The sequence below is a fragment of the Seriola aureovittata genome, chromosome 18 (assembly GCF_021018895.1).
Source record: "Seriola aureovittata isolate HTS-2021-v1 ecotype China chromosome 18, ASM2101889v1, whole genome shotgun sequence".
Classification (NCBI taxonomy): domain Eukaryota; kingdom Metazoa; phylum Chordata; class Actinopteri; order Carangiformes; family Carangidae; genus Seriola; species Seriola aureovittata.
In genome coordinates, this window is record NC_079381.1 from 6,142,672 (window position 1) to 6,153,948 (window position 11,277).

The 11,277-nt window shown below is 40.7% G+C and overlaps 1 protein-coding gene across 2 annotated transcripts; it reads right to left on the reverse strand.

Annotated features, from left to right (window-relative positions):
* Positions 1-705: 705 nt before the first annotated feature.
* On the reverse strand, positions 706-11,067 carry adra1ab (adrenoceptor alpha 1Ab). 2 transcript variants are annotated; one of them, XM_056402843.1, is made up of 2 exons: positions 9,766-11,067; positions 706-4,246 (listed from the first exon to the last, which is right to left on the reverse strand). In XM_056402843.1, the coding sequence occupies exons 1-2, from the start codon at positions 10,679-10,681 to the stop codon at positions 3,783-3,785; spliced, it is 1,380 nt and encodes a 459-aa protein (XP_056258818.1). In that variant the 5' UTR covers positions 10,682-11,067; the 3' UTR covers positions 706-3,782. The 2 variants fall into 2 exon arrangements, with proteins under 2 accessions (XP_056258818.1, XP_056258819.1); XM_056402844.1 differs by lacking the exon at positions 706-4,246 and adding an exon at positions 7,322-7,751.
* Between the last annotated feature and the right edge of the window lie 210 nt (positions 11,068-11,277).

Consider the following 11,277-nt stretch of genomic DNA (forward strand, 5'->3'; position numbering starts at 1 on the left):
CAGGAGAGGTCTCAGGGAAGTCTTCCAACTTGATACACAAACGACATTTTCCTCATCGCAAATGATGAGGCCTCTGACTTCCCGATGCAGTTGCAGTTCTCGTCATCTGCTTCGCTCACTGTTCAACATCGTTATTAATCATAATTGCCATTTGTAATGAAACTTCACTTTGCCAAGCCAGCTGATCAGGTTACACGGCACAAGCTTGTCTTTCCAGTAATGGGAGCCTGGATCCATTTATTACAACAGTGTCTGCCTTGATATGACAGCACCTGCAACACTGTTTGAATCTTTTTGAAAATGACAGCCGCATGTTTAATAGGAATCTGATGCATTTATTTCCATGAATTTCCATGAATATCTGAGGTGATGGAGGCAGACACAACAAACCCTGACTGCTCTTCACAGACATGTTGAACCATATACTGGTGCACACACACACACACACACACACACACACACACACACACACACACACACACACACACACACACACACACACAGTAAACAAGCAGAGGTTTGATGACTCTGCCTCTATTAGTCCTGATATTTTGTTGTGAAACATTATTTTTTGAGTTTTTTTGTTTTTCTTTTCTCTTTAAAAAGCAAATACAGCAGCTGCAGTGATAAGCTGTGAATTTGAACAAAAAAAACCCACAAGGATGGATTGTGTCTGTTGGTTTAATATTCAAACTCGTGGTCACTGGAGATGAAAATAAATGTTCTATGTTTACTCACAGACATTATGAAGATTTAAATGAATATATAAACTTTAGATACATTTGTCCTGGCGTGAAATGTCATAGTATATGCTAATATATATATTTTTTGGATCCAGTCATGCCTCTCTAATGAAATGTCAGCATATCTCCTTCTGCCTCTTGTTGCCTAATGCAGCGTAAGATTGAGTCCTCGGCTGCATAATCTGCAGAAATGAGAGCTGCGTGTTATTAGTTATCTGAGACAGTTTAGCTGCTACATAAATGTAAAGTGTTGGAGCTTACAGAGTTTACAAGAGTTTAGACAGAGACATTATCCTCTTGAGCAGTTATAATGCCACTGTACAAATCCCAAAAAGCAATGCAGAATGATGGAAACTTCTTACTTGCACCCTAACCTTAGGTGACTGTGAAATGACAAATTATATTTCTTCTAGAAATGTTTCAACATCCTGCATTTCACAGATAAGCCTTCGCAGGTATTCATCACTGTTATGAAGTCTGTGGGGTAGAAAAAATGCCTTTAATCCAAGCCCAGCAAAGAAAAACAACTCTGTTCATAACAGGGAAAAGCAAAGGATTAAGAGCTAAGAAGAGGCGTGTGACAACTTTTTAAGAAAGATAAGACACTTGAAACATGTTTTTTAAGGCTATTAAACAATGCTCATGTCATGATTTTTAAATGAAACACTCACACACACATTATCTTTACACAGGGTGAATCATGTATTTCTATGAATTCTGTGTGATACGGATAATTAATGAAACCAGCTCATTTCAATAAAGACAAAGAGTGGGTTGGCACACCATAGACATAAATAGGATATAATGCAATCAAATGCAATCAACCTGTAATGAAATCTACCCTTTGCAAAGCTTTGAGTTTTTGTGGTGACTGGTCAGACAGATGTTATTTGTTGAATCTCCTGGCCAATGTTGATGAGGGTCTACTTGTACCCTTTGCTGAAAGCAAATTCTCAGTTGGCCAATGTTATAATAATCTTTCACCCTTTTTAAAGGCTGTAGTAATATATTTTTTATAGCTTCTATTACAGCAGTTTATTCATTCATTCATTAGATAGACCACTTATCTTTTTAGGGTCTCAGGGAACATCCTGACAGGTCACCAGTCTATCACAGGGCTGACAAAAAAACATTCACAATCACATTCACACCTACGGGCAATTTAGAGTCACCAATTAACCTTAGAGTCGCCAATTAACCTGGCCTGCATGTCTTTACCCAGAGGAAACAGCAGTTTAGTTTCTTCAAAATGAATATTCCTTTCATGATGTCACCTTTTATATTCGGGCCAACTCCTGCACATCACAAAAGTAATTATACCGGGATTTTGTGAATTGAATACCAACAACCCACCCCACAGTAAGTAAAGCAACAAATAGAAATTCATGTGCAGCCGCACTAAAATAAGTAATGTTTTAATTAACAGTCCATCAAGACCTGTGCCTGTACAGCTCTGTGTACGGGTGCAAGTCTAATGATGGATAATGATGACTTTCCTCAGCACAAACATTGCAGCAGGGAGGCTGTCCACCAGTTCGTCAATAATTTAACCAATGATCAGTAAATTACACTTTCATGTTATTATTCTCATACAGACAGATGACTGTAAAATGCTTCCAAATGAATGCACTTTTTAAAAATAATAATAATGATAATAATAATAAATACTACATGCTCCCACACACTTCTGCCAGTTATGTTTCATATTGCATTTGAGTGGAGTAAGAGCATGAAAATAGTGCACCCACACAGTTTTTGGCCTCTTGCAGTTCATTGTTTTGGTTTCATGGTACAGATAAACTGACTACCTGCCCAGCACCAAATGGCAGATTAAGAGACAGGCTTGTGAAGAAAGCGGATAATCTGGCTAAAGAGCCAGATATTTCCCACAGGAGTTGGTCCAAATCCATCAAGAGCTAAAAGTAGATTGATTGTTGGACTAATATTCTTGAAGTGGACAGAAACATGACTCAAAATGGGATGGTAATGTTGCTCTGCTGAATAATAACAGCGTTATAGGATGATAATATGTCAAGACGGTGAGTTATTCTGCCTCCTAGTGGCCACAAATCCGCAAATGCAGCTTTAACGACAACACACATATTCAAGTTACAGAAGAACAGGGACCTCAGACAGTTGCTGGTTGAATTCTTCATGCATCAGTTTTAAACAGCCAGTGAATGATTTCATTTTCCAGTGTTTGCATGGGGAAGACACATCAATAGTCTATCACCAAGACTAAGAGAAAAGCATCTGACACCATTTCATGTATGTAACACCAGCACAAGCAATGATGTCAAACATTAACATCTCTGACACAGCCACAACAAAAACAAAGAATGAGCATTTAAGCCGTCAGAGGTACAATGAAGGAGTGTAAGGTTTTACCGTCATTTCTCTGTGAAAAATTTCCGTGTTTAGTCCCTTATAAAGCACATATAATACACACGCTCTTACACAATGTGATTCCACTTTCAATTTACATATGAGAATCTCTGCCTTGAGGGATTTTGTGCAATCTGCAGAAACACCACTAGTATATAAAGAAGCGTCGTCTCTGGAGTTCTTTTATAATCTCTTTTCAATGAGATGCTATTATCTCTTTCATTCTTGGCTAAACACAGATGGTTATCCATGCTAACCTTATGTCCTTACTTGCAAAGAATGGCTTGTATTTTTTCACGAAAGAGGTTTAGATATGTTTTTTTTCTCTCGTGTAAATTCATACTTCAGTCTTCCACGTGCTGAGAAGCTTCTCTTGAACATTTTTACGATGAGTGTCCGGTTTGTTAGCAGCTCAATAGTGGTTCTTGAGTGTATACAAAATATTACACTCAACTCTCAAGGTATTGAAATAGACATGAACTCTTAATTCAACCTTACCCTCTGTAGAAATGTCACTTTCAGCTGGCCATGCACTCTGATGCCTCTGAGGAATATATCTGAGGAAAGTTTTACATACTGTAAGTGTTTCCTCCGAGGCAAAACCATTGTACAAGATTGGATGCTCACAGTTCCTACATTGCCTCAACACACCAATCAAACAGCCTCTCCTTTAACCCCAAGAGAAAGACGCAAGACCTTAGCTGACCCGTGAGTGGAGGAATTCTGCGGCACTGGAGTTCGACTTGCTGAGAAACACCACACCTTCAGCAGAGTCTTACTCTGGATTTGTGCACTTTGAGCCTGATCGGGATTGCCGACAGATGGCGAGGACGCTGTCAGGGCCCTGCAGCAACACCATGAGGAAACAGTGGCACTGTCTTGGGCTGAGGGATAAGAGGAATTAGATGTGGGGACTGAACTGGAGAGATAGGTGGTGGTGTGTCCTTGAGCTTTGGCAGTTCTCAGGCAGCGACCGCGGAGCACGTTGTGGAAGGCCTTCTTGAACTCCCGACTGAAGCACGGGTAGATAACGGGGTTAATGCAACTGTTGAGGTAACCCAGCCAGAAGGTTATTTTAAAGATGATTTCAGGGGGCTTACAGGATGGGAAGATGGATCCTAGAGAACACACACAAACAGACAAATCAAAATATGAATTAAAAGAGACACTAATACAGCACTAACACATAATGTTCCAGGAAGAATCAGAAAGCACTTAAGAGAGCCATTACATCTGCCAAGGCTGAACAGGCCTCTGAATTTAAAGTATTATGAAAATAGTTTAAAGTCTGGATTATGTTGATTTTCATATATATATATATATATATATATAATATATTCATCTTCATCGTCATATCATATATAATATTTATAAATTGATAAAAAATATATAGAAAATTGACCACTGAGTTACACTACATGGCCAAAAGTATGTGGACACTCCTTTTTATATACTTTATACCGTGACTTATTTTTCCCAGTTAGGGCCTTTTAGGTCCAGTTAGGTGAAAATTTTACACTACAGGATACAAAGATGTTTCAGACAACAGTGTACGTCCAACTTCTGAGTGAGATCGTTTTCTGTTTCAATCATACTGTGGACTGTAAATAAAGATGGACATAGCCTCCGTACAAACTTCATTTTTCAGCCCCGGAGGTTGCTGCTTGGTTTCAATGTGACAATGCTTCCATGCACAAAGCCAGCTCCACTCAGCCTTGCTGCTAGCTAGTCCCAGTGGCCACTCACAGTATAGCAAGGAAAGTAATCCCTAAAGATCACCATTTTAAAAAAGACATCCGTAAAAATGGTCGACAAGACGCATTGAACTGCAAACGCATGGGAAACACAAATGTGCATGTGCAGGTGGCCACACAACACAGAACAAAAACCTAGAGGCTAGAAAACTTTTCTGGCTCGTGTGCTTGGTGAGCAGCTTTTATGCGAGCCAGTGGGCCCCATTTTGAGTCCGGTATGCAGTTCTTGTAATACATCCAAAATGTACAGAGCGTAGGATTAACTATTTATTTTTTTAAAATGGCTCTGAAAATTTTTTTTATGACGATGGAAATGCATTCACACATTAGACCTCAAAGATATGCACAATGTGAGAAACGCATCAGAGGCTTTATAGGAAAACTCACACACAGGGCATGTTTACATAAATCATGTTGATGTAGCACATCTTATTATTCAAATGCTATTACATTTTACAGGATTGCTAGGAGTTGATATGTGCACATATCTTCTATATGTGGTTACAATAACTACACAAAAGTCACGCCTCCAAAAATTTGGAAATAAATCATTGGAAAACATTTTGATGCATCAAAACACAAAAGAATAACGGTTCAAGGGACCGTTATTCAAATCTGTGGAGCAGATTTGTAAATATTATTCTAATAAACATGCAAGTTCATAGTACAAGACCAAAAATATCTTGATGGAGAAAATAGAAGTTGTTAAATTTCAGTCTGATTGGTCTGATTTTCACCAATTCTGATAAAAGCAGTGATTCATAACTGCTTCATATTGTGTGTATGGAGCCGCAGACACCTCCTATTATGAGCTCTGTCAGCATACTGTGCAAGTGATGGCAGCATGGTTGCACCTACAGTTAAAGGTGGGCAGCCAGAAAGTGCTTCAACACAAAACAGGCTGTTCATCTGAAGAGCTCAGAATTAATGAAAAATAAAATATTCAGTGGTTTTTCACACTCTCAGTCTGGGAATCTCAGACTATCATTGCCTCAGAGCTAGAATCAGCGCTGTGCTGTGAGCCATGAAGGTCTGTCTCAATTGAAATGCATAACTATTCTCGGATGACCGTCTGTCGGGTGACTGAGGATGCCTCCTAGCATTACAGCCCATTAAGCCCCATGCTTGTTATCTGTAACAGCTTTCATAAGAGGGAGCAATAGTTTGGTTCATTCCATTTCATCTCACAGTAGAAGCCTATTCTGCTCCGATGTGGTGTTTCATTTGGTCTGTCTGGTTGCTTGTAATTGAATTTCTTCATGTCCCTTCTGAGAAACTCGAGCGGTGGAGTCGAGGCACGGTGGGGAGGGAGGACGGTCCTGCCTGATGTTGCGTTCAGAGTAAAAAGTATCATAAAGCAACATTATACAAATGACTCAGGGGGGCAACAGCTTTTGTATCACAGTAGTTGTAGCTACAGGAGGGCTGCTCTTACTTCGGCAGTGTGGCTCCAGATTGAAACATCTCAATGACTATTGTATGGATTGCCGTATACTTGGTACAGATATTCATGGTGCCCAGAAGCTGCATTCTTTATTTCTTTGGCGATCCCCTGACCTTTCCTGTAGCATCCATAGACTGTATATAAAGTTGGACATAGCATAGCATGATGTCACCCATACGTATCTGAAGAGCGGTTTTGAAGCTCAGAGTGAGCTACTCCACTGTTGCCGCCTTGGCAGCGCCTGACTCCACCTAACCCTCGGTTAATCCAAAAATGGGCAAAGACGTGGGCCGTGTGTAGAACTGAGACTTTGTTTCGTTCTCTGGTGCCACCATGTGGTTAATTTGTTGTTCCCAGTGAAGTGTCTTGACAACTATTAAATGGATTGCAATAATATTTGGTAAAAAATTCATGCTCCCCTCAGGATGAACTGTAATAAATGGTGATTCTTTAGCTTTTCAATCTTCAATCTCAGATTCAAATTTGAACTTTTATGACCAAATACCTGTAAAACCATTGACATTCAGCCTAGGCTGTACTTTGTATTTAGTGCTAAATAATAAATGTTAGCATGTTAGAAATAGTAGTTTGACTAAACAAATCCCTACTTGTGGTCCACTCACTACCTTTTTCTGGTGCTTTCAAAAAAAAAAGATCTACAGTTGATATGGTTGAAATCATAACTATTAACCTCGCATGTCAACAGATCCAGCTCCATGACAACAGAGCAAACTCCATTCACTGACTAAGACTATGTGGTATATATAATATGATAATATATACAGTATATTAAATTAGATTTACTTATTGTATAGTGTTAATCCCTCTATTAAAAGACTTGTTATTCTGTTTAGAAGTGACAACAGCTTCCAGTCATTGGAACTGCAATCCTGTTGTTTACATTTGGATTACACATTGAGGTTTTAATATGGCTGGTTATGAATGTAAACACTGGGGAAGAAAAGAGTGAAAGATAACACATATTATTTGCCAGATGATGTGTTTAATCCACGACTCCTCCGTCTTGTATCATATACAGGTCGCTCTCTCCGTGAGATTACAGTCTGAGTGAGTGAATACATGTTTCAGCAACGATCTCACCATCTGTGACCTGGGAGGTAACTGCTGACAAACTGTTACCCTTAAATACACTCGGCCCACTCTGACAGTCACTTATCTCAGTCAAGCCATGAGAGTTATTTCGAAGGCAATTAAGATTTTAGATTAATCTTCACAATGGTTGGTTTCTGTCCTCGCTAACACCTCTGATAACATCACTGTTATCATCTTCTTCGACAGAGTCTGACAAAATCTAGGTATAATTTATCAAAGATAAACTTAAGACTGTCTGGCTTAGTGGGCATTTACCTATTTCCTGAACTCCTGATATTGTTAACTGAAGCTCGTATCTCCTGTGAAATTTTACTGGAACAGCAGAAACAACCTTGATTAGTTCATTATTGCTTCTGCTAAAATTCAAATGAACATTTTATATATTTTTCAGAGTGAAGCAGCGTCAAAGTAATCATTAAAGCTCTTCATCATGACATTAATTAATGACATTAATTAATTCTTGAATCATTCAAATCCCCTTTTCAAATTCAGAAAATATGTTATTTACTCAAAAATTTCAATATCAGATGAATCACTTCAAGGCCCCAGTTTGTGTCTCTCATGCTTTATCGTTACATTCAATCTGTTTTATTCTAAAAGATAAAATTAAGGCAAGTCAAGTCAATTCACATCATAAATTATCTCAAGACAATTTCCAATCCTCCAAAAACCCTGTTTCTCAAAACTTTTCGTTTAACTGCCCTCTCTGGTAGGGAGTTTCATGCCATGGTATTATAGGTGCGTTCCACTATTGCGGTGCGGACTTAATGTGATCCATGCTGGGCTTGAAACAATACATGCTGGATAGATATTTTGTCTGACTTTCACTAGCGCTGCAGAACCTCACCATGTCACACGATTGTAAAACTTTGCAGGACCAAGGCTGCCGCAGTTTTCTGAGTCAGGTGCTGCAGTTGCTCTCCTACTGGGAACCACCTCTGTGACGACTGAACTTTTTCCTGATTGGCTTCAGGCTTCACTGACGTGCATGATGTGTTTTACGGTTTTATTCTAAGAACTTCAGATCCGGAGGCGTTATGTTTCCGTCCGACCCATTCTTGTGAACGCGCTATCTCTGTATCATCTTGAGGGAATTTCTTCATATTACGCACTTACATTCACTTGGACTCAAAGATTAACTGATTAGATTTTGGTGGTCAAAGGTCAAAGGTCACTGTGACGTCACAAAACATGCTTTTGGACATAACCCACAAATTCATACACTAATTATGACACAATTTAACTCAAATGTCCATAAGGATAAAATGAAGTGATGATATTTTATAGCCAAATGGTCAAAGGTCAACTTCACTGTGACATCACAATGCCCTGCAAAAACACATCTGGACATTATTCAATGCAGTCGCTCATGAAGGGGAGACTGTGACCACATTTCCTGCAACTTGGCTGGTTGTCGGAGGCGTACAACTGTCAGGCAGTAATTCTAGTTTACATGTGGACACCAGCACTTTAGTTTTCATTTCTAGCAAGAAAGCTGTAAAAACAGTTCAGTTCAGTTCAGGAGCTTGTTTTTGTAAACGTAGTAATGTCCTTGTTATCCTTTATGTGTCTTTTCTTTTCACTGGTGGGCTTTGTTTTTTATTCTCTCTCTAAAAGTGTTGCTCTAGCAGGTATTTCAATTGTGACTTCACCCCCGAACACCTTCACTCATCGCCCTCGACATTTTCATAACACATAACTTTGATTTTATTTTATGAGTCAAAGCACTGATGTAAACTTGTGCCTAGCCTGAAAATGTTTCAGACCAGCTTTTTGGGTGAGTAAACAGTAGGTACATATAGGTTTCGTCTCAGTCCCTTCATACTCCACCCCTGCAGTCACCGGCACCATCAAGTCATCTGAAGTCCAAAACGAACGCACCTGATGACACACCCTGGAGTACACCTCTACATCTCCGGTTTGAAGATGTTCTTTAATGTTATTTTCTGGTATTTTATATTTTCATACACAATAACCCACTTTCTTCTTACATTTCTTGTGTATGAAAATCTGGACTAATGGAAAGTAACAGTTAATCTAGATAATTGTATCTAATAATGACACTTTTATTTGCAATATTACTTAGAATTCAGCAGGTTGATAGTCTTTTTACCACGCTGCAGATGGAATATTTTCATTCTACAAATATATTCTAAACAGCATTATGTGTTGTTCAATGATTTTTCTGGGTTTTTGAAAGATTGCCAGGGAGTTGTCCTTCAGAAAAACAGACACTCAGCTTTGTGACTTGAATGTTAAACAAATACATGAGGTACAAACCGGGGCTGTGACAGGTTCAGAGCAGAAGAGGTGAGGATGTACCTACCGATGGGTAAGACCAGGAAGAAAGGGAGCCAGCAGAGAACGAAGCACCCGACAACAATGCCAAGAGTCTTGGCTGCCTTCTCTTCTTTGGAGAGCTTCAGTAGCCGCTGCAGGGAAAAGGTGGAGCGTTTATGCCTCTCGCTCCCCTCGTCATCCTCCTGCTTCCCCGTCTGAGCAGCGTTTCCTCTGTGTATCCTCAGCACCACCCCCTCAGTCTCAACCCCTTCCCCCTTACTGCCCCTCCTGATGTTATTTGTCTCCCTCTTCACCACGGTATACACACGGCAGTACATGGCCAGGATGATGGCCAGAGGTATGTAGAAAGATCCTAATGCTGAGAACAAGGCGTAGCCGGGCTCCTCTGTGATTCGGCACACCGTCTCATCCTCCGGGTCGGGCTCCTTCCAGCCAAACAGAGGGCCCACAGATATGGCTGCCGAGAGTCCCCAGAGAGCAGCCACGGCGGTCAGGCCTCGCCGTCCCGTAGCTATAGAAGGGTAACGCAGAGGGTAGCTGACAGCAAGGTAGCGGTCGATAGAGATCACACACAAGCTGAGGATTGAGGCAGTGCAGCAGAGCACGTCCAGAGCGGCCCAGACGCTGCAGAAGGAGCGGCCGAACACCCATCTGCCCAGAGCCTCGGAGGTGGCAGAGAAGGGCAGGACGGCGGAGCTGAGCAAAAGGTCTGCTGCTGCCAGGTTGGCAATGAAGTAATGTGTCACAGAGCGCCAGTGGTGGTGGAACAACACTGACAGGATGACTAGGATGTTACCGAGGACCCCGAACACTGCAAACACCACCAGCACCATCCCCAGAACCACCACCTTGGTAACATCCACCTCTGGGTGGGTGGAGGAGCTGCAGTTGGGACAGCGATCTGCGGCAGAGAGAACACTCATGTTCTCAGCAGGAGCCATTGTAATCAGTTGGGTGTATTGAAGTTGTTAAGGGTCTCGCAGATTGCCCACACTCATGTCACATCTGCTCCACAATTACCACAGGCTCAACCCCCTGCCTTTTCTCCCTGCTCCTCCTAATGCAGGAGATAAAAGCTGTTTATGCTGCACACACTGCTCGTCCAGTTAATTTGCAGATGCTGTGGTTCTTTCCAACTCTCCACCGATCACGTGGCCTTGGCCAGGGTTCCTTGGCAGAGTCACATATTTACAAAGAGAAGCACTGCCACAGTTTGTCATATTCGAGTACAGAAAAGCTGAACAGAAAGGACAAATATTCATGTTTTGAGCGACAGTCGCTGGTGAATTTGGGATGCCATGTTCAGCCATGCTGAAAGGCAGGTTTAGAGCAGGACACCTGTTAAAACAAGAGAAGAGTTAAAGTATATTTAGCAACACATTTATAACCAAAGGCTTTTATAAGACCCCCATAAACAGAGTCATTACCACTGAAGCGCAGTTCTTTCTTTAGCAACAAAGGTACAAATCAAAACTTCACATGTAAAATATAAATTATTAAAGGCGAACTGTTGAAATAAATCATTACAGCATCCAGC

Excerpts from the sequence above, each read along its gene's own strand:
- adra1ab (XM_056402843.1), bottom strand. The coding sequence starts at position 10,681 with ATGGCTCCTGCTGAGAACATGAGTGTTCTCTCTGCCGCAGATCGCTGT. Across the intron at positions 4,247-9,765 it reads CTTCCTGGTCTTACCCATCG|GATCCATCTTCCCATCCTGT; the intron begins GTAGGTACATCC and ends TGTGTTCTCTAG.